At 50.2% G+C, this 27,112-nt stretch overlaps 1 protein-coding gene across 5 annotated transcripts in view; it reads right to left on the reverse strand.

Annotated features, from left to right (window-relative positions):
• IQSEC3 (IQ motif and Sec7 domain ArfGEF 3) overlaps positions 1-27,112 on the reverse strand; it is a 108,747-nt gene that overhangs the window by 33,585 nt on the left and 48,050 nt on the right. For 4 of the 5 annotated variants that reach the window (XM_036301730.1, XM_036301731.1, XM_036301733.1 and 1 more), the window contains exons 3-5: positions 17,752-18,016; positions 4,722-5,860; positions 2,276-2,437 (exon numbers count right to left, since the gene is read on the reverse strand). In XM_036301730.1, coding sequence (XP_036157623.1) covers positions 2,276-2,437; positions 4,722-5,860; positions 17,752-18,016 — 1,566 coding nt within the window. The remainder of the gene's footprint in view (positions 1-2,275; positions 2,438-4,721; positions 5,861-17,751; positions 18,017-27,112) is intronic. The other variant, XM_036301734.1, reaches the window with a different exon arrangement.

A 27,112-nucleotide genomic window follows, 5' to 3' on the forward strand; every position in this document is an offset into this window, starting at 1 on the left:
TGACTCTGCACGATGCCAGTGTGCTACGAATGCAATGGGAACAATGATAGATAGTTGGAGGGACCTCTGAGGTCACACAGCCCAACCCTCTGACTTTACAGATGAGAACACTGAGGCCTAGAGGCAAAGTGCCTTCCAAAAGCTACACAGCCTGTTAGAAGCAGAGCCAGGTTCAGAAGAGGGCTCTTTCTCTCAGGTCCAGCCATCTCTCCTCTACTGCCTCCTCTCCGCCTCCCCGCCACTCGCACTGCCCTCCTCATCCCAGGCCTCGCTCTGCCTTAGCTGCTAGCCCAGTCCCTAGCCTAGGTCCCCTGACAGCACAGGCTGCATGGCTGGTCTGAGTTTCCAGCCCACACACTCCGTCTCCCAGGGAAGATGGCAATTAGTTTCCATTGTGCTGCTCAGCATGACCTGGACTGGAGAAAAACCCTGTGTTCCCAATACTCTAGGCCAATGTGAGCCTGACAGGTTAAAATCCCAGGACCAGGCAATACCAGGACTGGGACACAGAAGGTCAGGGACTGTGAGTGAAGCTTGGAGACAAAGCAGGGTCACCCAGGGTGTTGGAGCATCTGAAAGAACAAAGCCATAGGGAGCAACACCTCCACTCACCCTCCTACAAAACGGAAGGGGGGCAAAAGCCAATGAGAAAGCCAGAGAGGTGAACCAGATGGAGGAAAAACAGGGGAAGGAAGGCACCTGGAAAACTCGATCTTTCTCTTTCTATTTTCCTATTTCCCGGGGCACCCTACACAGCAGGGGTGTGGTAAAGGGGAAGAGGAGCCAGAGACAGAGGGAGAGGAAAGGAGGGTGCAGGGAAATGCTGCACATGCATTGGTTTACTTTCCTTGGGAGGCATTCAGAGCATCTCAACCATCTGCGAGGGACAGCAAGTTGTCCAAGGCCACTGAGAGTCACAGGCAGAGTTGGGTTCTGCCAACTAAGGGCCATCTGGGGATTTCATGGTCCCTCAGATGGATCCAAGCCCCCACTCTCTGACTGTGCTCAGTTAGAGACAACCATCCTATCAGTGAATTTAGGAATGTGACAAGGATTCCAGAGGGCAACTGGTCTACCCCTCATAATCCAACATCCCTACTTTACAGGCAGGGAAACGCAGGCCCAGAGGGCAGTGACTTATCAGAAGACACAGCACCAAGACCACCCCTGAACTAAGCCAGGTCTCTGACATTGACAACCTTGCCAGACAGGTTGGGTGACTTCCACGCTTCCAAAGACTCGATCAGAAGCCCTTTGCTCCTCTGTAGCAGACCCTTGCTGCTCCAAGAGCAAGGACAAAAAGGAGAGGTTCTCCTAGCACCCCAGGGAAAAACTCCTGCTGACTGTACCCAAGGAGAAAGAGGGGAGGGAAGTGGGGGTGCTATAGAATAATGACCTTCAAGAACATTTGAGCCTAGGTGGCCTAGTGGAAGAGAGAAGGAGCATCAGGAAGTGGTGGGGGCCTGGAGCAGACTTCCTAGGACCTCACCCTCTCTTTGCCAGGGGAAGGGTGCTCCAAGGCCCTGCTCCTCAGCCCCAAGTAATGCCACCTCTGCCCTGCATCTCCAGAAGGGGAGTGAGTATGAAGAGACTCTTGCCCGTCCACACCGACAAAGCTGAGCACTGGCAAAAGCAGCCCCTCACCTTACCCCCCATCTATTAGACTTTAAAGCAATTTTCTTTGTTGTGATTTGGGTGGTCAGTGTTTTCCTGCTCTAAAAACCCTCAGTCTAACCCCCCCTTTTTTTCTGTCTCATGTTTGCCTCTACTGATATGAAAACGACCCTGTTTGGGGAGCAGACAGATGCTTGTGGGGGGTCTGGGTTCTGAACAGGTGGCAGGGAGAGGGTGGGCTGAGGGTCTGTTCCCCAGGCCGAGATGGCCCCAACACTGACAGCCCTCTTCTCTTCCAGGCTCATTCTTTTGCCCCTGAGGGTGGCAGAGAGGGTGGTCTTTTTATTACCCTTGACTATTTCTGTACCAATGGTACTCTGTGCACGATGTGCCCAATAAATAGAAGACTTTCTAGGGGAAACAGGCTGGTCAAAATGCGGAGACTGGCTAAAGGTCATTGATATTCTGGTTCCTGGGGCCAATCAGGAAGCTGCTAGGACTGGGGAGAGGATTTCTTGGAAGTGACCAAGACTTCAGAGGTCCCTTTCCCTTCCCTGAGTCCTTCCCCAGCTGAGATTCCCCTGCTCCTCTGGACATCCTTGCGGGGAGAGGGGGCATGGAGTGGAGTGGAGGGAGAGTGCCAGGCGGGCGGGGCACTCACTCTAGCACATCGTGGTTGAACTGCTTCTTGTTGTTGCCCAGGAACTCTCCAATCATTTGCCGGCTGAGGCCTTTACGCTGGAGCAGGAAATGGGCCACTCCGATGGGGGTATCAGGGATGAAGCCACGTGAGATCAGGAACTGGATGCCCTTGTCCGGGTTTCTGGGGGTGCGGATGGGGGTGGGGAGAAGGAATAGAGAGTGAGCCAAGGCCATCCATGACTTCTTTTTCTGTTCTTCCAGCCAATTGAACCCAAAATAGTGCTTGGAGGCCCTTGGAAAGAATTCTCAGGAAATGCCAGGATCCCTTCCTCCACAGAGGGCTTCTCCATCAGAATCACCTTTCACTTGAGCCTCACTCTCCTGAACCCACACAGGAGTGAAGGTCGCGTGGGGCAGGAAGGGGGGGAGGGGAAGTCTGGCCAAGCAAAGTGAATTCCAGAGCAGGTGAAGAGGTGTCCTCTTTCTTTTGGCCTCACTTCCATGGATCTCATCCTGAGGTCCCCAAGGCCTGCCAAGAGGTCCCCAAAGTCCTTTCTGCCTGCATCCTGCTGTCTACATGCAGTACCCACCCTGGAATCTGGAGAGGATGAGATTGGGAAACAGCAGTGAGATCTCTCCCACACCCCCTCTTCCCTGTGGATGGTGGATACACAAAAATCCTGCTCCCCAGCATTTACTTTCTCAGGCGTGAGTCTATGTGTGGGTGCGGGTGCGGGTGCGGGTGTGGGTGTGGGTGTGGGTGTGGGTGCTGTGTCTTAAGGCAATTGTGCTCACAGTTTGGTCTGCAAATCCATGCTGCTCCCTGAACTGTTTTTTACTGGCCCAGGAGAATATAAGTACAGAAATAGAGGGTAAGCATTTAGAACCTTTTATAGCACTTTGACATTTTCAGGACAACCAAGCATGTGATTGTTTTTCTAGCAGTTCATTTTTATTGTAGTTTATAAAAGTATTGACCCACAATGTGTTGGGTAAAAACCCAAACTGGTCCTTCACCACAGATAGTTTGAGAACCACTGTCTCGAGGGATCCAAGTATCTGTGTGAGCATTTGTGTGCATGCCGAAGTGATGCTGGGGTGTGTCCGGTAGGGGCTGCTCACCAGGACAGCAGCCTGAGGTAAAAGAAAAAGCAATGGATTAGCCCTAACCTGTTTGGCTCAGTGGATGGAGCATCAGCCTGCGGACTCAGGGGTCCCAGGTTCGATTCCGGTCAAGGGCATGTACCTTAGTTGTGGGCACATCCCCAGTGAGGAGTGTGCAGGAGGCAGCTGATCGATGCTTCTCTCTCATCGATGTTTCTAACTCTCTATCCCTTCCTCTCTGTGAAAAATCAATAAAATATATTTAAAAAAATAAAAAAAAGAAAAAGCAGTGGATTGGGAGTCAGACAGATCTGGCTTTACCTAAGCCTGCTGCTTACTAGCTGTGTCAGTGTGCAACTCACCTTACTCTATGAGCCGGTTTCCTTTCTGTAAAATGGCATAACAATGATCTCTCTAATACTGTTGGGAAGATTGCAGATGCTTTATGAACAGTAACTGTGCTCCCCAGGATATAGGCTTCTGGAGACCAGGGGATGTCTTACTCATTTTTGTGGTCATGGTGCCTGGCATTCAATAAATAATGCATGTGGGCAGGAGGGATGTTGTATTTCCTGGCTCAGGTCTGTGGCGAAAGGGCCAAGTGGAGGGTGGAGATCAGTGCCTCAAATACTTGAAATTTCCATGTGTGTGCCCTCTGCTTGCCACCAGCTCTATACATTCTGGTTGCAAGATAAGGTTGGGGGTTCTGGCTGTGGGCTCTACCAGTCAATTCTCTCCCTCCTTCCATTCCCCTTCTCTGTGTACTACACCCCTGCTTGCTTCGCATTCTATTTCTGTCTCCCTCCACCCCTTTTGTCCCACACCCTCTTCCGCTTTCTCCCTGTACTCCTTAAAGCAGGCCTCCTCTCTTTCCCTCACCCAGTCCCTCACTCACCTTTCCTCACTTTCTCCTTTGCTCACAGTCTGTTTCTCTCTTCATCAACCCCAGGGGATTGCTGTGTGTCCCTAACTTCTTATCTTACCTGAGGGATTTCTGCTCAATCCTCATGTTACCCGTACTATTATTTACTTAATATTGTATTTTCTTTTAAAGTCTCTGACTTTTCGAACTCTAGCTTCATTTTAAGCAGTGACAGTGGTGAAAGCATGGGTTTGAGATGCTATTTTGTTCCTAATTTTTCTTAAAATAAATGAATAACAAGTAAAAGTAAAATGTGTATATGTACACAGTATCTCAAGGAGCAGGCATGGCACAGATGCCATCTGGGAGGACACAGGATGACGTGCTAAATTACAGGGCACCCCGCTAATCCGTCTTCCCTCCCTCCAGGGCCCCTACTTCCCCCACCCCCTCCCCACCCCCAGGACGCACTGCAGCTCCAGAGCCGGAGCTCACTCACATGTTGAAGAGGTTGAGGCCGATGCGGTAGAGGCGTTTGCGCAGGGTGTCAGTGGAGAGCGTGGGTGACTTGCAGCTGGCAGGGTTCTCGCAGTGGTAGCGCGGCAGGCTCAGGATCATGGCCTGCAGGGCCTCCTTGGAGGCCGACGCAGCCGAGACTTCCGAGCCCGACTTGGCGGACGTGCTGCTGCTGCTCAGTTGCTCCGAGTTGTCGCCGGCCTCCGTCTCGGCCTCGGCCCCGGCCCCTTTCCCCACCTTCCCGGTCTCCTCCTCTCTCTCCTCTACCTGCGCGGCTGGGGCCTCCTCCACCATCGCATCCGCCGCCCCATCCTCTGCCTCAGGCGAGTTGGCGCGCAGCGTCTCCCCAACTCCCGCCTCTGCGCACGTGGTCTCGGCGGGCGCGTCTCCCTGGCCCGCGGCTGGGGTCACGGGAGCCTCCTGACCCCGGGCCTCGCCCAGCTCGGCTTGGCCGCGCAGGGACTCCGCTGGGGCCGGAGAAGTCTGTGCGCCCAGGCAGTTGGCTACTGACAGCGAGGTGGAGGAGGAGACGGAGATGTTCTGGTTGGCGATCTGCACCGTGACGTCCCGGAAAGCCATCATCAGGGTGCTGCTGTGGCCCTGGGGCAGGCCCGCGGCCTCGGCGGCCTCTTCCTCGGGCCCTGGGCCGGCGCTCTCCTGCTCCCGGGTGTCCACCTCCCGGCTGGGCTGCCCCGCGCCCGCGTGCAGGGCTTGGTGGATCTGGTAGGCGCCGCTCTCCTGCAGGGAGCACATGGTTTTGAGGCTCCAGGTGCTGAGGGCGTCGTCGATGGACTTGGCCAGGGACTGCACCTGCTCGGTGAAGGAGTCCTCCAGCTCGGTGAGCGTGCCCGCGAAGGTGGGCGGCAGGGAGGGCGAGCGCACCAGCGGCAGCCCCAGGAGGCCGTAGCCCTCCATGAGCGCCTTCTCGGCCGCCAAGCTCTCCGCGGTGGGGGCGCGCACCTTGCGCAGGGAGATCCGACGCGGCAGGCGGCTCTCCAGGAGCGAGTTGCGGATCTTCTCAAAGTTCTTGCTGAGCTGGTACTGGCGGAAGGCGGTTTGGATGGTGCAAGCGGCGCGCCGGGATACCAGGTGGCCCCCGTATTTGTGTTCTAGCATTTCAATCTGCGAGGACAGAGAGGAGGAAGAGCACGGTTAGGGAAGGGGTGTTACAGCCCTTCCAAAAGATGGGGCTGATGGCTGTCCATCAATGCAGGGAGTCGCCTGGCTAAACTTTGCAGGGACCCAGACTGCACAACTGGGGGGACACTGAGGGGCTCAGGTCTGAAAACTAGCGTGTCGGCAGGAGATACCAGGTCCTTGGCAAAACCCTCAGAAGTATAGGATGTAGGAATGAGTTCCAGGGCTTGGTAAGGTCTCAGGCAGGGGGTAGAGGCATTGCTGATTGTAGTAAGATATTGCTGGTTTGGGGGTGATTTTAAAATGTTCCTATCAGCCCTGGCCAGTGTTACTCAGTGATCAGAGCCTCCACCTGCTAGGGTAGCAGGTTAGATCCCCCACTGCATGCGGGAGGCAACCAATTGATGTGTCTCTCTCATGTCGATCTCTCTCTCTCTCTCTCTCTCTCTCTCTCTCTCTCTCTCTCTCTCTCTCTCTCTCTCTCGCTTTCCCACTCGCTCTCTCCCTCTCTCCTTCCCTTCCACTCTCTCTCTCTAAAGAAAGAAAAAATAAATGGAAAAATATCCTTGGGTGAGGATTAACAAAATAAAATATTCCTATCAGAGATGCATATGGAAGTATTCATGGGTGAAATGCATAATATCTTGAATTTGTATTAAAATACTCCATTAAAAAAGTGGAAGGGTTAGATGAAACAATATTAATAAAAATTGTTGAAGCTGGGTGATGGTTGTAAGGCAGTTTATTCTTTCTACTTTAGTGCACATTTAAAAATAATTTTTAAAAATTAAACAGAAATGCTTTAAAAATTTGCTGCTACTCTTGTTCTCGGCTCTCCCTCTCAGCATTCCTGTCGCTGCTTTGGGGCAGTCCCTCGGGCATCGTAAGGGTTGAGATTGGGGTTTGATCATCTCTGTGTTCCCAGTACCCAGCCCAAGGGCTGGCACATAGTAGGTGCTGAATAAATGTTACTTTAATTATAAGGTTGATGGATGGGTGGAGGATGGAGGATGGATGGCTGTTTCAAGAGTGGAAGGCCCTCCAGGCTGCCCTGTTTTACAATTCCCGTCACCTCTGTGCTCATGGATGGGAGCTGTACCACCAGGGCCCAGCTTGGTGGGGCTGCTGGTGGGGGCACACAGCCTCGTCTGGGTAGATCTGAACCCAGGAAAATGTCTGACAAGGGGCCAATCTGTCCTACTTTACTTACATCCTCTCAGCTCTGACCCCAGTCTAAGGTCTTTTCTACCCCTTAGGTTATGCTCTTACTTCTCTCTTATCAGAACTTCTCAGAAAAGGACTTGAAAGATATTCCCACTGAGATGTGAATGACCAATAACATTTAGCCATGCCCCTTCCTGGAGATTTTTGCATTTAAATAAGGGACAAGGACTATGTTAAGGGGATGGACAAATGGTAGCACTGTGGGCTCCAATCAGTCCTTAGGGAAGTTTAGAAAGTGAGAAAGTGTCCCGAGGCCCTGAAATTATGTCCTAGTCACAACCATGCACTCCACATACATGAAGTGTCACTCCTGAATTAAGAATCAGGATAAGTGGGCTGAGATAAACAACTTACGGCAAGAACAGCATTATCCCTCCCACGTTCCCCCAGGACCAGGGGTGGGAGGGGTACAGGTAGGCCAAATTTCATTCCTCAATAGGAAGAATCATTCTACTCACTTCCTGCTCCACTCAACCGGCCAGGGACTGCAGCTGGCGTGATTGCTTCCCCATAATCCCAGCAGTCCTCTCTGTTCCCACCCTGTGGGTACCCCACAGCTGGACCAGTGGAGGCACCTTCCTGCCCTAGGAGACCTCACAGATATAATCCCAATCCTCTGGAACAGTCCCAGCTAAAATGAATGCCCACAGTCCTATCTTCAAGATTCTCTCCTACTCCCACCACCCAGTGCCCTTACCTATCCTCAAACCTAGCGGCAGTGCCCTTTCCTGTCTCTCTCCCACATCCAACCCTCTTCTCTGAAGACAGTTGGAAAACTTCATATTAAGGTTTGGATGGCCCAAAGGCTTCCTATATGACTCCTCCCAGAAGTATTTGCATTTTATAAGGTACAAGAGCTTAAACAGAAGGCAGAAAGCTCTCCCAGTCCTCATGATCTTCATATTGTAGGGGCCTTCAATATGCTCTTTAAAAAACCATACTAAGTGTATTAGTTATCTACTGCTACGTAGCAAGTTACCACTAATTTAGCAGCTTACAACACCCATTTATTTTCTCACAGTTCTGCATGTCAGTAGTCTGGACACAGCTCAGCTGGGTTCTGTCCATGGGATCTCACCAGGCTGAAGCCAAAGTGTCAATCTCATGTAGCTCAGAGTCCTCTTCCAAGCTCATTGTGTTGAAAGAATTCAGCTCCTTGAGATTTTAAGATTGAGGCCTCCGTTACTAGAGGCTGCCTGCTATTCTCAGCCACAGGGCCCTCTTCACAGCAGGGTTGTTTGCCCGGTCAAGGCCAATAGGAGAGAGTCTCTCTGATGCTTCGCCTTGTTTTAAGGGGTTCAACTGATCAGGTCAAGCCATCCAGGATGACCAACCTTTTGATGAACTCAGCGTCAGCAAATTGGTAACCTAATGATAGGAGTGTTCTCTCTCTCCATTCTCTAGTCCCACCCACACTGGTGGTGGGTGTTGTGCAGGATGTGTACACAAAGGGGCAGGAGTCTGGGGACCCTCTTAGAATTCTGCCACCATACCAATTGGACAGTTGCTTACTGGGTCTTGATCTGAGCATGACCTCATGTACCCAGGAGCTCCAGAGACACACCTGCCTTCCAGGCATTCAGTTCCTCCTTTTGCAGAAATCGTGCCAGAAAGGAAAGAGTACTGTAGCTCAGCTGTTCTCCCTGCAGAACTCTGGCAAGTTTCCTGAGGCCTGGAATGTAGATTGGCCTTGGCTTAGGCAGGAAAGTCCTCTGAGGAGAAGTATAGAGTGAGGGGAACTGACCACTTACCTGCCCCCTTCTCTCAATTTCTGTCTCCCTCATGCCCCTCCCCAAGCACCCCAAGAGAAACTGACACCAGGTGGAAATTATACCTCTTTTCTACCTGGTCTATTCATTAGGGAAACCCCACATCCAAGAGCATTCATTTCAGGTTATGAGATGCTATTGACAATAGAGGGAAAGTATGAAATCCCATTGCCTGAAATGCTTCCAAAACAGTAAAGGGGTCCCATCCTCCTTGCATGGTATCAAGGAGGCAGGAGGCTGGCTGGGATGACCCTAGGAGACTTCTACCAGCCACTGTCCATGCTTCATCAAAGTAGAGAAGAAAACCTGATTTTAAATTCTTGAATCTGTTCCATCAAGTCCTCCACTAGATTATAAGCCTCATGAAGGCAGAAACTTTGCCTGCCATGTTCACTGCTCTATCCCCAATGCTTGGAGAATACCCAATCCATAGTAGGACTTCAATCAATATTTATTGAATAAATTAAAGAATTAATTCCAAAGTTATCTTTGTGACTCTCCAAAACCCTCCTAATCTGCCCTGCAACTTTCCTCTCCTAGAACTGATTATCTCACCCTCTCTTACCTCTTTTGTGCATTTACTTCATCCTCTAGGCTCTCTTTTACTTGTATTTCCCACCCTTACCCTTCCATTGCCCCTTTCCACCAGCCTACAGACTCCCAGATCTCCCCAGGCTAAAACACAATTCTGCTTGGCTCCCCTGCTCTGGGGCACTAGCTCAATCTCTTTTTATTTCCACCAAACCTCTTAGAGAACCAGTCTACACCCTCTGCCTCACTCTGTGAGCAGATGCCAAATTGCTGATCCAACCCTGTATGCCCTGGCTCCTTGCAGGCTGCCTCCTGCCCCCACCAGTCTTCTAAAATGATCTTTAGTGACTAAATCTAATGGCCCATCCTCAATCTTCCTCCTCCCTCTTTTCTGCAGCTCTTGATATTTTTATCACCCTGAAACTCTATCTTCAGCTCTCCTGTCTCTATAGAGCTCCTTAATCCTACATTTTGACCACCAAATCCCTAAGCATGTTAGTTACAAGTCATATATGTGCCGTCTTCTATTCTCCAGACACATTTTAATTATTTTTCTATGCACTTCTGGACATTTTCCATGATTTCTATGTTTCTATGTTGGAAGTCATTAGAGAAGCTCCTGGTAGTTGATAATTAACAAGTAATTAAGAGGGAAACTATCTCTGGCAGAGCCTTTGTGGCAACTCTAAGATGTTCTGCCGGCTGTTCTTACCTCTTGCCTGAGAACCTCGTCCACACTACCATAACTTCACTCTACTTTAATGGATTGATGAGAAAGCCGTAGGGGATATACTCAGTCCTAGATCTACCTCTTCCCTGCTAGTTGACTTTGGACATGTTTCTGTCTCTCAGTTTTCTTATCTGTTAAATAAGGCTGATCCTGCTGACTCTGTTGCTTATTGTGAGGCTTAAGTTATTTCACATAGCACATGGCACATAATAGGTGATCCGTAAGTGGTAGCTATCTGATGATGACAATGATGATTATGAATGACTCTCAAATCTCTGTTCTTAGCCTTCATCCTGCATTTCCAACAGCCCATGGGTCCCCTATCCAGCTATTCAAAGCCATTGTCTTTCCCCAAACCAGCTTTCAATGACTTCCTTATTTGCCTAATAGCACCTTGGCTATATACCATCCAGTTGGGAAACCTTTCATTTGTCCTTGGGTCCTCCTTTGCCCCATCATCTACATATATCAGCCTCAAAGTTCTATAGCCACGCCCCCTCCCAATATCTTTTGCAATCACCCTGACCTTTCCACCAGACTGGTGTCATGTGGGCTTTCTTTGACTCCCCACCTGGACCACTCCAGCAGTCTCCTCACTGCCTCCCTGCTTCCTCCTCATCCCCACTATCTACCTTACACCCGATTGTCCCGATCACTGCTCTCAAAAAGCAGGTATAAACACAGGCTTTCTGTTGCTTGAGACCAGTGCCCAAAAGAAGTATAAATGCTTCCCCCTGACAATCTGGCCCAGCCTACCTCCGAAAGTCTACTACACGGAGTCCATGTACACAGCAGTTCCCCTCTGCTCAGCTCTCTCGCTCTGAGCATTTGCTCAGCAATGTTCTCCCCACCCTCAAATCCTACTCTTGTCCCCTCCCCTCCAGGTAAAACTTGGCTCCTTTCTTTAATACCTATCTCCAGTGTGCCTCATCCACAAAGCCTTTTCAGTCCCCCAATAGACCAGGTCTCCCTGCCTTGGGTCCCATGGGGAATGTTTTTTTCCCATTAATCTTTGTGATATTTGTCTAATCCCTCCTTCTCTCCCCCAAACTCCAACAGAGCATATGTTATTCGAGGTCTCAGATATGTCTTACTCATCCTCTGACCCATGTATTGCACCCGGCACAGAGCCTGGCATGGAACAACTGCTCACTGTCATGTTTAAATTCAGTTGTTGGCTCTTCTCCATTTGTTTCAATGTATTGAATGCAACCATCTCCCATTTATTCCAGCTTTGTGCCTGCTGCACCCCCCAGCCTGCATGTCTCCCCACTACTTCCTTCCCCCACCCTCAATGCTCTCTCTGCACCTACAGACTGGACTTACAGTCTCTGCATCCCTGGTGCCCAGCGCTGAGCCAGGGCCACGGTTGGGACTTAATAAATGTTTGCAGACATGAACTAAACTGAACTCTCTCTTATGTTCCAGGGGAAATAAAAATCCAGGCTCTCTTCCGGTACTGGGCTTGGAGTCAAATGCTACACACCGCCCCCCACCTTGTGCTTCCCATAAGGATTGGGGTCTTGACAGTGCCTTAGGTCAGTGCCACCCACCCTAACCCTATTCTTAAGCAGGGCCAGGCCAGAGAGTTGAGAGATAGATGTGGGAGGGAGGGGCCTCTGGGCCAAGGAGCAGCTCTGCTCACTTCTCTCTAAACCCCTTGAATCATGGGTAATTGTGGCCTTCCTTCATCCCAAGAGAGCAATCTCTCTGCCTCTGCCAGAAGAAGCAATGGAGGGGGCTCTGGGCTTAGTCTCTAATGAGCCTCTCAGTGTTAATTAGAACATGCTTCTTCTTTTCAGGTTGTTACTGAGAGATGGCCGCCAAGTCAGGGTGGGGAAGGAAGCAGCTAGCTAGAGAGCCACCGTGCTGAGGAACGTGGGGGAGGGAGGTGGAGATGGGGGTGCTTTCTTCTGATGTGAGCAAGGATTTCCTCTGATCCAAGATTTCTCAGTTGAGAACATTGAGACATTACATGGAAAAAGCCTGCAGGACTTGGCAACGCAAACCTTACTGAGGCTGAGGAGTAGAGTCGGGGGAGGGCAGAGGAACCTAGGAAATGCTCGGGGCAGCCCAGGAGAGGTCGGCCTGACTGGGAAGGATGTGGCCCCTGTGTCTTCTCTGTGTGCCCACTGTCCAAAATACAGAAATGCTCAACATGGCAGGGCACTGAGACCTGTCCACCAGCAGGGCCACCCTTGCGGACCTTCCCTGATTACAATCCGGTAGGGGTAGTGGGTGCTGCAGCTGAGCTATTTCTAGGTCACAGACGCCCTCAGGTGAGCTGCTTTGAACCCCAGCTGGGCTGCTGTCCTCTTCGGTGCTCCCACAGTGCACTGGGTGCCACTTCCATGGAACTATCCTTCACTGTAACAGGAAATAGTGGCAGGTGCTGGGTTAAATTCTTAGATTGTGAAGTTCAAGTCGTGGCTGCACGAGGGATGACCCATACCTGGGATGTATCCTCGGGCAAGTTACTTTCTATCACTAAGCCGTAGTCTTCTCCTTCTTGGATGGGGAAAGTAATAGTACCTCACTCACTGGGATATGGTGCAGAGCTGAGGACATATTGCACGGGAAATGCCTAGTACTATGCCCAACACATAGTGCCCTTCATGCCAGCTAGTCCTGGTTACATGTCAGTGCCCACCACTAGGTTGTGGGCTCCCTGAGCACAGGGACTGTGTCTTTTGCATCGTGGTGTCCCCAGGCCTCTCACAGGCCCTGAACAGAGCAGCTGCACGGAATGCAATTGAGCGGAGTGAACCCTGATGTGCCTCGCCATCAGCTGGTCCCCTGGGTTCCCTCCTCATTCCCATGGTAGAGCTCTCACCTTCAGAGTGGGCAGGTCCTCAGATATATCTGGTAAACCCCTCCTTTCACATCATAGTTATTAAGATGAAATGAGGAAACTGAGGCCCAGAGAACTGGAAGCCAGCACTTCTCCCCTTGAGAGTTATCCCATAGTGAAGCCAGACCCTGAGCCTTGGGTATAGGGGACCCACTGGGGAAGGGGCTGCTTTCCAGAAGAGACATGGCTTCCATCCAGGACCCTAATTTGGGGAACAGGACCTGGATGCCGCTGACTACAGCTCCATGGCCCTGGTTGGACAGCACAGAGAGCTATGTGATACGGACATCTGAGATGGGCTCCAACAGTGGCAGGAACAGGATGCAACTCTCTAGAGAGCCTCAGTGAATTTGGAAATCACCACAGCCACTTTCCTAAAAGGCCCCCCAAAGCGACCTGCATGTCCCTCAAGGTCGTAGTTCCAAGGTTCATTGTGAGGGAAGTGAGCGAGGGGAGAGGGAGCAGAGGACGAAGAAGCTTGCAGGAGGGCCTGCTCACTGTGTGACTATGGGGAAGGTACTGGGAGGCGGGGAGAGTAGGGAAGCCTGGGGCAGGCCTCATTCACGTATTCCTTCAATACTGAGCATTTCCTAGGCACCAGAGACTGTGCTGGGTGTAGGAAAACAATGGTGGGAAAGAGCAGGGAAGCACCTAGTGCCCAGCTCTAGGGAGTGTTTGCTCCTCACACAGACTATGAAGTGAATAGCACCCCTGGAGGTGTTCAGTGCACAAGCTGCTGAACTCCTTGATAACCCTGAGGATGACATAGTCCTTGCCTTAGAGTGGGAGAGCCACCAGACAGTGCAGCACCAGCAGTGGAGCACCCAGTGAAAGCATACAGCCAGGATCGGAGAGCAGGGCTGAGACCTGAAGTGTGAGGAGAGATCACCCGGGTGAGGGTGATTAGGGGACAGGTGGGGAGTATTCCCAGCAAACAAAATATGTGAAGGCCCAACAGCAAAGGATGGCATGGAGACAGAGAAAGGTACATAGGAATGGCTGGAACCCTGAGTGGGCCAGGACATGGAGTGATAGAAGAGCCTGGAGAAGAGTTTGTCCTACATGTATGAGGGGCCATGGAAGTACCATGGGGGGAGTACGATGATCTTTATAAGGAGGACTCAGCTGCAGTGTGGAGATAGGTTGGGAGAGGCACAGCCTTCAGGGAGCTCTGTGGGGGTTTGTCCAGGGGTGCAGGCCAGAGATGGTAGTGGGCTGGCCTAGAGTAGAGGCAGGAGGTGGCAGGAGAGGGTGGGATTTGGAAAATAGTTGAGAGGTAGCATCAGTGGGGTGTGGGGTTGAAGCAGATGCAGGGGAGAGAGAGGAGCCACAGAAAGTGACTAGGATTCTAGACTGGCTGATGGAGTAGGGCTGGCAGGTTTGGGGCCTGGGGGAATGATGCTTGTCCAAGATTCCTTCCAGCCCAAGAACTATAGGATTTGTGTGACTGGTGCAAATCATGGGATCAGAATACTAAAACCAAGATCTCAAAGAAAAATAGAGTCAGGTCCTGGCTGAAGGCTTCGTGCCCATCCCCATCCCCCTTCAGGTCACTGAGTTATCATTTTCCCCTTTTCATCTTTCCAGCATCTTCTTCATCCGGGCACCATGTCCAGCACTGGGGATATAAGTCAGGTGCCCTGTTTCTGAGAGGGAGTCAAGTAAACAGGAAACGATGATATAGGGTGGAACAGCTATGACAGAGAACCCCTGGCTATGGGAGCGCTGAGAAGGGGCATCCAGTGCAGTGTCGGGAGGGCAGGGAGAGCTGCCAGGGGAAGAAGGAGCACGGAAAGTGAGTCCCAAAGCAAGAGGAGGAGTGATGGAGGCCCAGTGCAGAAGTGTGGAGGGAGTAGGAGCATCAGCAGTGGAGGCAAAGGGAACAGCATGTACAAAGCCCCAAAGAGATGTGAGGCAATGAGGCCAGAGAAGTTAAGGAACGTTTCCAAGGTCACATAGTTCATTTGCAGAAGAGCGAGGAGCAGAGCTCGGTCTGTAGTAAATGTGTGCCATGTTTTTAATCACTTTGCTCTAGCCTGTCAATCCCTTTCGCTCCTTTCTCCTACCTCCAGATAAGCTTGGCCCAGAGAGACGCCTGAGCCAGGGAGGTGAGCTCCTTCCCAGGGCTGGGTCCACCTCGCATGAGGATCCTGTCACCTCTACTCACCCTCACCTTTCCTGCCCCACTCCTGCTGGCCTGATGTGCAAGCCCATCTATTAGAATTATGTCATGTCCTATAAAATGTGTCCATGGGCCCTAGCTGGTTTTGCTCAGTGGACAAAGTGTCGAACTGTGGACTAAAGGGTCCCAGGTTCGATTCTGGTCAAGGGCACATGCCCAGGTTGCAGGCTTAATCCCCAGTTGGGGGCGTGCAGGAAGCAGCCAATCAATGATTCTCTCTCATCATTGATATTTCTATCTCTCCCTCTCCCTTCCTCTCTGAAATCAATAAAAATATATTTTTAAAAATGTGTCCATGGTACTAATCAGAACCTGTGCACTCTATCTCCCACCTCGTCATCAGCATTAAAGGAATTCTCCTGCCCAAGCTGAAGCATGAGTTTTCTGTGCTGTTATTAACTGGACAGTCCTTAAGTTGAACTGTAATCTCTTTGTGGAGAAACCATGTTTCTTTTCTTTTCGTACCCTCCTTCCTTGTTGCTTTGCACATCATAGTTATTAAAAAATATTCACTCAGTGGGCCCTTACTATGTCCAAGACACACTGCTAGATGCTAGGGGGAGGGTAAAAAGATGAATAAGAGATGGTCTCTGTGCCCAAGGAGCAGAGTCACGGGGAATTGAGAGGACTTCCTCATCCGGGCCAACTGGCCACTCCCATCACCCCATGGTGTTCAGATGGACTGTGCTCCAGCCACTGCACAGACTCACTACCTCACAAGCAAGACATTCTGAGTTTGTAACAGCTCTAGTTGTTAATCAAGCTAAAATCTTCCTCTCCTATAGCTTTCATACAGTAGTACCACTAGTTTTGCCTAGAATGACAGAAAATACATCTAATCCCTTTACCACATGCCAGCTCTTCCATACTTAAAGCTTGTCTTCATGTCTACAGACAGTTTCACCATATGTCGCCAGACAATCCTGGAGAATCCTACAGAATTCTCATTTCCCCATTAAATGAAGCCCCAGAGCCAAGCACGGGCTCCAGACAGGCCCAAGCAGTAGCCACTGTGGGGCTCCGCGCCTGCTCCCTATTCTGGGGCCTTGCCTACCCTCCCGTGAAGGCTGCTGTGCTCACTTCTTTGGCAGCTGCTTCACCGTCTGTTGACTCATCTTAAGCTTTCAGTGAACTGAAGCCCTAAGGCCTTTCTCCAGGACCAAACCTACCCATCTTATACTAGTGCTGTGGGCTTTTCAAAGCGAAGAGCAGAACTTTCAATTTTTTTCTATTTAATTTGACTTATTTCACATAAACCATCTTTCTATCCTGGATTCTATCATCAAGGTATTAGCTGTCCCCTATTAGCTGTGTCATCAGAAAGTTCTGCCTCTTTACAATGATTGAACCAGACAGGACCAAGGATAGCGCCCCACTCACCTTGGAAATGGCACTGATGGAAAATAAACGGTTTTGAGAATTCTGTTTGAGAACAACCCACCTGATTATATTGTGATCTAATCTACTTTCTATCATGTCTGCATAGCTATAAGAGATTTTATCAAATACCATTTGAGAGCCAGGTGCACCGAACTGCAGCTGGCCCCGGTCCAGGACAATAGCTTTGCATTGATGCCTAAAGAAAGACATAGGTTGGTTTCGCTTGGTTCAGCTTTATTGACCTTTCTATTAGCTTCCTTTCCTGAGACTCACCTTGTCCACTGTATTAAAGATTGGTTCTTTAGGACCTACTCATTTCAGAGCTAAAGGGACCTTGGAGATGATTCAAGATCTCATTCCCAATTTTGCTGATGAGAAACCAATACCCAGAGTGCTTAACTGGCATTCCTGAAGTCACAGCATTACTAGAGCAAGAACAAGGCATAGCAACATCAAGTCATAATGCCTTTCTCTAAGCACATTCATACACGCGTGCATATGGACACACACACACACACACACACACACACATGCATACATACACACATACTTATAGATCTCCCTTCAGGTCTCTTAATTGTCCACCAAGAAAAACTGTGGCATTATCATTTAGGGGTTCAGCTGGGACCCCATAACTGATGACTTCTTCCTCCTGCTTCACAGAACAGAAGATAAGGCCTAGAACCCCTCAAAGGGACTTGTTCTTTAGCAGGGAAGCTGTGGACTTCCCCCAACCTGGGTTTACCTTGGGAATCCTCACTCTACCAGGAGACCACTGTCTTTGAACTTCATTTGAGCCTGTGTGTGCCTAGGCATGGGATTGCCCCTTGAGTGGGCATATAAGCTAGGCTATCTCTTCTAAGTACTGAGTTGAGGTGGGATTTCCCCAGAGAACAATAGGCCACTTGCCTAATGCTGTGTGGGGCAGTTTAGGCTTCCTCCATATGGTGAGAGGAGCAGAGCCCTAGACACAGTGCTTAAGGGCCTGGCATTGCAAGGGTGTGACCCTACCATGTGGAGGCTGGTTACATTGGAGACTGGGCTGCAGGGAAGGGCAGATTACTTAGCTCTTTTTGAGAGAACTCGTGGCAAAAAAGATGCAGTTGCAGCAAAGGTGGGCCCAGATGGGGAGATCCCTGGTACCCTGGACAGCTCCCAAAGGCAGGGCCCCTTCACCACCCTTCCCACCCCCCTAGAGGCCCTGGGTACCTGTTTATTCTTTAGGTCAAGGGAGAGTTCGTAATCGGAGGCAGCAGGGGCGTGGGAGCAGAGCGCTGTCGCCAGGGCAGGCTGCTGCCGGCCAGGGGAGGCCCCGCGGTGGGGGCCAGCCCTTGGGGAGGCACCCCCCGCCCCTGGCCTCTCCTCCTCCTCCTGCAGCTCCTGGGCTTGAGCCTTCGGGGCATGGGCACTGGGTCTGCCGGCTGCCACCATGGAGTCCTCCATGCCCCCACTGGCCTGGGCACAGGAGCCGTCACTGTGAACAAAAGGCAACGGTGCTCGGTTGGCGGAGAGTGGGACAGGGTGCATGTGGGTGCAGGGGTAGGGGGAGAACATGGGGAGTGTGGCAGCAATGGGCCTTTCTAGTGGTGAGGGCTGGTGGAGATGTCTCCTGCAGTCCCCTCTGGGGAGGGGATCTCTTGGCATGAAATAGCCCCAGGCAAGGAGGAGGACCTAAACTTGAGGAGGGAATCCCACATCGAGGAAAGAAGCAGCTATGGCCAGAGCTCATGAACCTCTACTTAGGAGCAGTAGTGCAGCGTGGCAAAGAGTAGATTGTCTGGGTTAAAATGTGGGCTCTGCCTCTTAGTAGCTAGTGGGTATCTGAGCAGATTACTTAACCTCACTGTACCTATTTCCCCATCTATAAAATGGGCATAATAATAGTATCTACTTCATAGGAATGTTGGAAGGCTTAAGTTAGTTAAAATTCTTAAAACAGTGCTTGGTTCATGGTAATTGTTGTGTAAGTGTTAGCTATCATAGTTATCAGATTCTTGGCTTAGATAGTGAGGAGAAAGCTGGCTCACACTAGACCAACTCCCTCTTTTGTCCAAAATGAGTCTGGGGAAGGAGTCATGTTTACAGGCCTGGCTGGGGCAAAAGCCCCTTCAAGGCAGGTGGGTGCCAGCTTTTCTGGGCTGTATCTGTGAAGAGGAGGGTTCTTGCCCTGCTGGGTTTGGGAAGCATCTGTTCTCTGGGCCCTCCTCTTCTCCCGTGAAGCTACCATACAGGTTGAGCTGTAGCTGTTGCCTGCCTGCCCACTATAAGAAGACACCTGCTAGCTGGACAGCCACACCCCAGCCTGCCCTGGAGTGTTAATGCAGTTAGGTTTCTCCCTTCCCCAGTCAGCCTCCAAGTTCTTCACTTCCCTCAAGGCCCAGTGCTAAGTCACCTCCTGCATGAAGCCTTCCCAGGTGACTCCAGCTTTCTCTGTCCTATCTGCTGGAATACTAGGAGCTGTGCTTAGAGAGTCAGTGTCTATTTCACAGAGGAGAAGTATCATGGCTCACAGTATGGGCTCAAATCCAAGCTCTTCCACTGTGTGGCTTTGGTCAAGTTGCTTTTTCTTATCTGTGTAGTGGAGATACTAGTACCTAGCTTACTGAATTTTGGGGGGTGAGTGTAAAGAAGTCAGTATATGAAAGGTGTTTAGCACAGTTCCTGGCAGAGTAAGTTTTAAAAAAACATCAACTCCTGTTTTCCCCATCTGTCCCCTCCCAGAGGCCAGGACCTATATTCCACCTGGTTCTCTTCCCGCACTTAGTTCTGGGCAAGGGATGAGTGCTCAATAAATATTTGCTGATTATAGAGTTAAAGAGAATCCAAGGACCAGAGGATGACCTCTGGAGTGGACAGTGACAGAAGGCCAGGACTGAATGGGACCCTCAGGTCATCTAGTTCACTCTTCCAGTCTCCCTTTTTCACAGATGAGGAGCAGGGGCCCAGGAGGTGGCATGAGCCTAATTAGAGAGCTAGGCAACATCAGGACTTGCTTATTTCCTCCATGGCTTTGCCTCCATCTAAAATGCCCCAAATCGTACCAGAGAGGAGACCTCTTCCTGTTGCCTCCACCCAATGTTGGAGCCTCCTGGTGTTAAGAATAACTAGGGGCAGAGTGAAGAAGCCTCTCTTCACTAAACCTCCATCTGTCCTCTCAGCATCCCCCAGATAAAGGAGAGCTCATTGACTTTCCCTGGAACCAGGAACCTCAAACTCCCTAAGGTACCCTTCTTTGCTACTGTGCATTCCTTTGCTCTGTCAATTCTTGTGTGGCCACCAATGAAGCTACACAGTTGGATGAGCTCTAGATATCTGATACGATTTTCTTTTTAATTAGTATCACCAGGAGGTTCTTTTAAAGCTCTGACTTCAACTCCTCTTGCTTAAAGTATATGCCCGTTCTTCCTTCGGGGCACATGGAAACAGCCCTTTCCCTCTGTGAGCACAGCCTGCCTCCAGATTCTGGAGGGCAACATCCAGTCTCCTCCATCTCCTCTACCAACATCCATCTCCCCCATGTCTGTCCTTGGAACTGACAGCCAAGGTCTCTCCACCCCAAAAGGTTTCAACGCTTTAGAGACTGGTGGCTACGCAGGGCTAAAGATATCTTTAAAAGTAGCCCTTTGTTTTGTCTGATTGCTAGAGTGTGCTTGGCAAGAGGTTCTGCGGAGTTGATGCCACTCAATAGCAGGCCTCAACCAGCAACACTAGAGGCTGGCAGATAAATATACCAGCTTCCTCCTCCCTTGGGCTAAACAACTCTGAGGTGCATTCCATGCCATCTCCCCAAAGTGCCCAGTGCAATGGAGCTCTGGTTGGCCAAAGCAATGATCTAATCATTGAATGAATTTGTTTCCTTCTTTTCTGTGTCTCATTCCCAACTCTCCTATTGACACATTATAAAGTTACCTTGCCCCAAATATACGACTTATGTTAAAACAAAACAAAATTTTGAAATAGCCTTCTGTGTGGGCCACCCCTCTGGATATTGACAAGGGCTCTGAGGCCTTCTCACCTGAACTCATTCACAGGGACTAGGAGTTAGGCTGCCCCCACTGCCATCTCCAGCACATACACATGTGCACAGATGCATGTGTGTGTGCATGCGTGCACTCATGTCTGTGTGTACATACACACAAACTCGTGTACACACAATGTTTCTAAATAGCTATGAGGCTTTGAGTAATTCATGTCCTCCTCCTGGGTCAGTTTCTTCACCAGTCACATAAGGGCAGTTTACTCCTCTCTCAGGACCTTCCAGCTCAGACATTTTGGGAGCTTGGGTTGCAGTGCCGAGACCTGTCCAGCCAGGCCCACCAATTCTAAGGTTCCAGGCTTTCTACTGGTAGAACCAACTCCCACCTATGTGCACAGGGACCTAAGAGGCTGTGTTCCTCACAGGTATATGACTAAGAGTGTAGAAAGAGGACCCTGTCCTTGCCCTCCTTCCTTAAACTTCTCCACAGACTTGTGTGGTAGAAGGTGACTATGGAAGCCCAGGACTGCTGTATCAGTGTGTATGGCAAAGTTTAAGGTTATATAATGGAAGGCAAAGAACATTGGCTTTGATTTCAGGAAGACCTGGGGTAGAACCCTGGTCTGCTACCTACTACATGACCTTGAGCAAGTTATCTAACCTCCTCATCTACAAAATGGGCATCCTAATAACTCTTTTGCAAGATTTCTGTGAGAAATAAATATAGTTTGCAAGGCACCTAGTACAGTGCCTGGCACACAGTAGTCCTTGTTAAGTGGTGATAGCAGTGGTAGTTGTATTCTGAGCTGGAACCCTCCAGCATGGAATCTCAAAAGAATCCCAGAAAAATAGCATGAGAATTCCTAAGTGGAAAGGGTTCTGAACATTTAGTCTTCCTGTCAACCTTCATGAAACAGAAACAATAGAATTTGTGTGTGTTTTTTTTATCACACCTCCTGGCCTTTCCCAGCCCTCCAGACTAACTCCCAGGGTGTTCAGGGAGAAGACTGAAGATGGGCTGGCTTCCTTGAGGCTTCTCCCACCTCTGTTCTCCATCCATGGGAGCAACAACGTAGTGAAGGGCCTTGCTCTGGAATGTCACCAAGTCATGGGACCCATAGAAACCCCATGGCCTCTGAGGAATCTGTCTGTATTCACCACCTACAGGTCATCCCTTTAACTGTAGCCACCACAGTGTGGGCATCCCTAGGGGGGCATTTGTCCAGTGCCTATTGTGTGGATTTGTGCTTTGGTCACTTTATCAAAGAGCAGTGGAGGCCTGAGTGTTCAGCACCTCTATTTAAAGACTGAGCATCAGTAGAATGTTCCCAGCCTCTATTTCCCTCTCTGCACTCCACCTATAAAAATAGTCCAAGGAAAGAGGTTTTAATCTTCATCTTAGGCTGTCATAGCTGGAAGGACTATCCTTCAATCCATAGTCTCTTATGGAATTGGCAGCCCATTGTTCCAGCTCCTGGAACATCATTCCTCCCAAGACCCAGTCTGTGTATCCATTAAGCTTCCAGAGTTTGCTGGGCTGATCTCACATCATGAAGCTGCCACCCCAGTGGATCAGATTCCAGGCAGCCGGGCACTTGGACAATTATCATTTGGAATTTACTCTGTGACCTGCATAGCTTCTTGCAGCCTCTCCCTTGAGCTGCTGGAGGGGGATCCTGGTGATCATAGCTGTCTTGGGCTCCATGTCCATCTCCAGAAACAGAATCTTTGAATGGCAGCCCACTAGCCCGGGGACACTTAAGGTCACTGCTGACATATGGGCGATGCTAGTCACAAGAGTCTTCCCTGGGTTAAGGCACCCATTTGAGAAGGGGAAAAGTAGAATGTGAGTGGCACCAAAGTGAGAGGTTCTTAGAAGGCTTTGGTTGTGACCACATGATATTAGGCTGATACATATACAGGAGTCCAGGCCATCCATGGAGGTTATTCTATGCATGAGAACATCGGATCTGAGTATGGGAAATGAAAATCTTTGAGAAATTGAGAAAACAAGAGTTGCTGAACCGGAGGAGGGCCACTCATGTGGAAAGCCAGCTCGTGTTCAGAAGGATGCTGGGTGCCTGCTGAGCACGCTAGTCCTGGCGCATATGCGACTGCCCTGGGACTCCGATGACCACTCCAGCCTATCTATCATGTCTGCTACCATAGTTGACTTCCTACAATGCAGATGCTTTGATATCAATTCTCTGTTCAAAACCCATCTGAGACTTTCCAGTGCAGTACTGCTGGGATAAAGTCCACCTGTGCGGCACCCAAGAGCATTCATGATCTTATCACAACCTCCCTTTCCAGACTTATCTCCACTGAGTGACTAACCACTCTGTCCACACTGAAACACTCCCCAAATCTGCCAAGCCCTCTCAGACCACCATGCCCCTCACATGACTTCCTTCTGCTTGAAATGCCTTCTCATCTTCATGCCCTTACCCTACCACCTACTCCTTTCTTTGACTTTGACTCATTCATTGCCCCCAGAAAGAATCCATCCACCCTCTAGTGTGTTCTAATAATTCTAGACACTTGCCTCTATTCCAGCAACAACCACTTTACACTCTAATTTTTCAATGAAGTGCCTGTCTTTCTCCTCCACTAGACTGTGCCATACACATCTTTTTCTCACAGGTGCTTATCACAGTGAGCTGGCTGATGAAGCATGCTTAATAAATGTCAAATGAAAGGATGGATGGATATGTGGGTGGATGAATATCATTTAATCTGTACTACTTTCCCAAGGCAGAGCTACTGGGTTGGGTTTGGTGATGCACCACCCAGACCCTCCTTCAAAGAATGACTTCCTTACTCAGCTACAAAAAAAAGAATGAAATCTAAAGAACAAAATAAATGAACAAATAGAAGTGACTTCCTGTTCGGCTTTGGGAGTGCTGCTGGAGCCTGCCTTCAGAGTCAGCCCCATCTGCTACTTCAGGACTGTCTCAGCTGCAGAGAGCTACTTGGCCCAAAGTCACGTCCAGGGCTGTCTGCCTTTAATGACTAATTGAGGTGGTGATATAAAGGCTCAGCCACTTCGACCCAACGTGAAGTTGATAGGTTGTTCTTGTTCCAGAGCTCGCGGAGGATTGGCCAAGTCTTCTGTTGCACCTCCGTTGCATTTGCATTCTCCCTTTGCCCCACGCTGTGTTCCTCCCTGCCCTTCCGCCCTTCCGTGGGTGTTGATCCCGAGTGTATCCCCTAGTAATCATTCAGCACCCTGAGCTCAGAGTCGGCTTCCTGAAGAACCCAGTCAGTGACGGATGCCCAGCTTTTCATTTCCTTCCTTTTCCTCAACACCGAGATTACCCTGGTCTCTCTACCCCCAGATCTGTGAACATTTTTGGGTTCACATACCTTTGATAAGTACTCTGGGCTCTCTTCCCAGAAAAGTGCACATTATTTCATGCATGCCAAATTTTACCTCCACGATCAGAGGCCTTACAGACTCCGTGGACCCAGCCTAAAAACACTATTCTGAAGAGATGATCATGGATGATCTTCCATATGCTGAGGACAGTGCCAAGGGCTGCAGGCAGCTCTGCCCATACAAAGAAAATGTTTGTACCACACACCACAGAGCTTTCAGACACAGGTCACTGCTGTCCTCAACCCTGAGGGAATCCTCGTTCACAAGTAAGAAAACTTGAGTGGCAGGAGACCCCTGGCTTTGCAACTTACTAACTGGGTGATCTTGTGCAAGATACCTTCCTTTTCAGCTCTGCAGTTTTCTCATTTGCAACATGAGGCTGTAAATATCTCTCTTCCAAAAGAGTGATGAAGGGAAATGACTTCCTAGATTGGCATGTGGGCCACCAGGGGAAATGGAGCCTTTCTGTAAGAGGAATGAGGGAGAAGGAAGGCATCTGCCAGGAAGCTGAGTGCCTGCGAGGAGCTGGAAGGGCCGGAACTAAAGGGCTATGTGAGGGCGAGGAGAGGGTCTGGGCCAGGGGTGGGCAAACTTTTTGACTCGAGGGCCACAATGGGTTCTTAAACTGGACTGGAGGGCCGGAACAAAAGCATGGATGGAGTGTTTGTGTGAACTAATATAAATTCAAAGTAAGCATCATTACATAAAAGGGTACGGTCTTTTTTTTTTTTTTTTTTTTTTAGTTTTACTCATTTCAAACGGGCCGGATCCGGCACGGCTGGTCTGGGCTCTGCTTGGAGAGAAAGTGTCAGGGGCGGGGGTGCCCAGCCTCAGGCTTCCATACCAGAGGCTGGCTTGGGTGGTGGTGGCCCTGGGCACAAAGGTGGAAAAAGGAATGAGGAGGACTATAGGCCAAGCTCTGAGGCTTGTTGGTACTGATGGTGGTGGGCAGGTTGTGGGCTGCTTTCCCATGGGCGCAGTGGCTAGAACAGTAATTACTAGAGACTTGCTACAGTGTTTTGAAGGCCACAGGCCTCCTCAGGCTGGAAGATTCCCCCACACTAGATTATCCCAGACTCGGCCAGCTCTTCTTAAATCTCTCCCGGGATGAAGAAACGAGGCATTTTCCAGACAAAAAGCTAGTAACATGCCTCACATCTCGAGATTTCTCTCCCTTGTCCGAATCAATAAAGTGATCAGAATAAGGGAACAAGGGAAGCTAGGTACCCTTCGAGGTTCAGGTGGTACTGGGGAGAGTTGAGGTGAACCGAGGGCCAGTGTTAAAAACAAATTCACTCTGGGCTGCTTCAAAGCACAGGCTGGAAATGCTGCTCAAGGTGGTGGAGAGAGCACTGGGAGTCGGGGCCCAGTCACCTCCGTTCCGCAGCATTCGCATAACCTTAGGTACCGCCTTCTCTCTGGACCTCTTTCCTCACCATGAAATGGGCAGTTTGAGCAAGTTGCTGTGACATCTGGAAGGAAGGAGGGCCAGCCTCTTCCTCCTCCCCTTCCTCTGCGCTGGCCCAGGTCCCACACGCACCTTCCCTGTTACGCCCACCAGTCAGCCCTCCACATCCAAGGACACAGCACCAGCCTCCCCCTGCCTCCCTACGTCATTTAATACACACCAGCACCTCCTCCAGCCCTGGCTCTGTGACCTCCATTATTTGAGCTGAAAGCCAGGTCTCAGAATAGAAACCCCTGGAGGAGGGCAGCTGTGGCTTTCTGGGCTCATCCACTTGCAGACGCTGCCCTGACTTCATCGGTTTTGACAGAAGAGCCTCCCTCCCACCTCCCAAGGGCCCTGAGAGAGTAAGTTATTCTCTCTCCTGTCGGCTCCTTGGAGACTCCCGCCTTTGGTCTCACAGTTGTTCCAGAAGGCGCTGGCCAGTCTGGTTTGTCTGTAGGGCTTAGCACTTCCCTGAGCTTGTGCCTGCCCCACACCCAGGCCCACAATACCAAGGGGCTCACTCCAGGTGGGCAGCCTGTGCCCAGACATCCAATGTGGAAGCACCCCTGCTTAGCTCACTCCACAGTGGAACATTAGCCCCTGGGCATGTCAGAACCTGGCATGCCCCAGAGAGGCCTTATCTAGAAGCTTCCTCAGGACAGCGCCCTCACAGGCTCCCCAGCTGGTTACACTGACTAATGCCATCTTATTGCCCCCGGAATCCTCATATTTTTGAGTGCTTTATTTTCTCACAAATAGGCATGGACTGATAGCAAAATCAAGCTCTAAGGACATCTTCCCTGTTCCCCCCTACACACACACACACACACACACACACACACACACAAACAAGAGTTTCAGAAATGCGTGCTTCTCTCACCTGGGCAGACAGGCTCAGTGTGCACCCGAGTGTACCTGGTGCACTTTTATGTGTGCTATGTGATTACCCCTAAGATGGGATATTTCCTCCTCCCAACGTTCTCATCTCACCAACCTTGAGATGAAGCTCCAGAACGGCCCCCCTTCAAACTCTCCTGGGACACATGACCTAAGTCAGCAACAACTGGTACAGGCAGCACCTAATACAGCAGTTCTCAACCTGTGGGTCACAACCCCTTTGGGGGTCGCCTAAAATCATCAGAAAACACATATATAATTACATATTGTTTTTGTGATTAATCACTATGCTTTAATTATGTTCAATTTGTAACAATGAAAATACATCCTGCATATCAGATATTCACATTATGATTCATAACAGTAGCAAAATTACAGTTATGAAGTAGCAACGAAAATAATTTTATGGTTGGGGGTCACCACAACTCGAGGAACTGTATTAAAGGGTCGCGGCATTAGGAAGGTTGAGAACCACTGACCTAATAGTTACAGCCCAGTGAACTCTGGTTTTCATTTCATTTTTTCTTTTACTATGAACTAGTCTATAATGTGAATATGAAGAACATACATGAAGTATAAAGGAAAATATACACCTGCACCCAGCTCAAGAAATCACCCATCAGAAGCCTTAATGCCCGTGCGTTCCTCCTCCCTCCTCAGAGGGATCCCTGTCCTGCATCCATGTTCATCATTTCCCAGCTTTCTCCTCGGGGCAGAGTCCCTTCTGTCTCTGTGTAAGCATGGTGGCTGCTTGGCAGGAGCACACGTGTGCACAATGTGCAGGGTGGGAGGCTCAGGAGCACTCCTGGTCTTGCAGACCCTAAGGGGGTCAGGAAGCCCCTCCTTGTGGTGGCAGGACTGCAGAGAT

Source organism: Myotis myotis, unplaced genomic scaffold (genome assembly GCF_014108235.1).
Source record: "Myotis myotis isolate mMyoMyo1 unplaced genomic scaffold, mMyoMyo1.p scaffold_m19_p_3, whole genome shotgun sequence".
NCBI lineage: Eukaryota > Metazoa > Chordata > Mammalia > Chiroptera > Vespertilionidae > Myotis > Myotis myotis.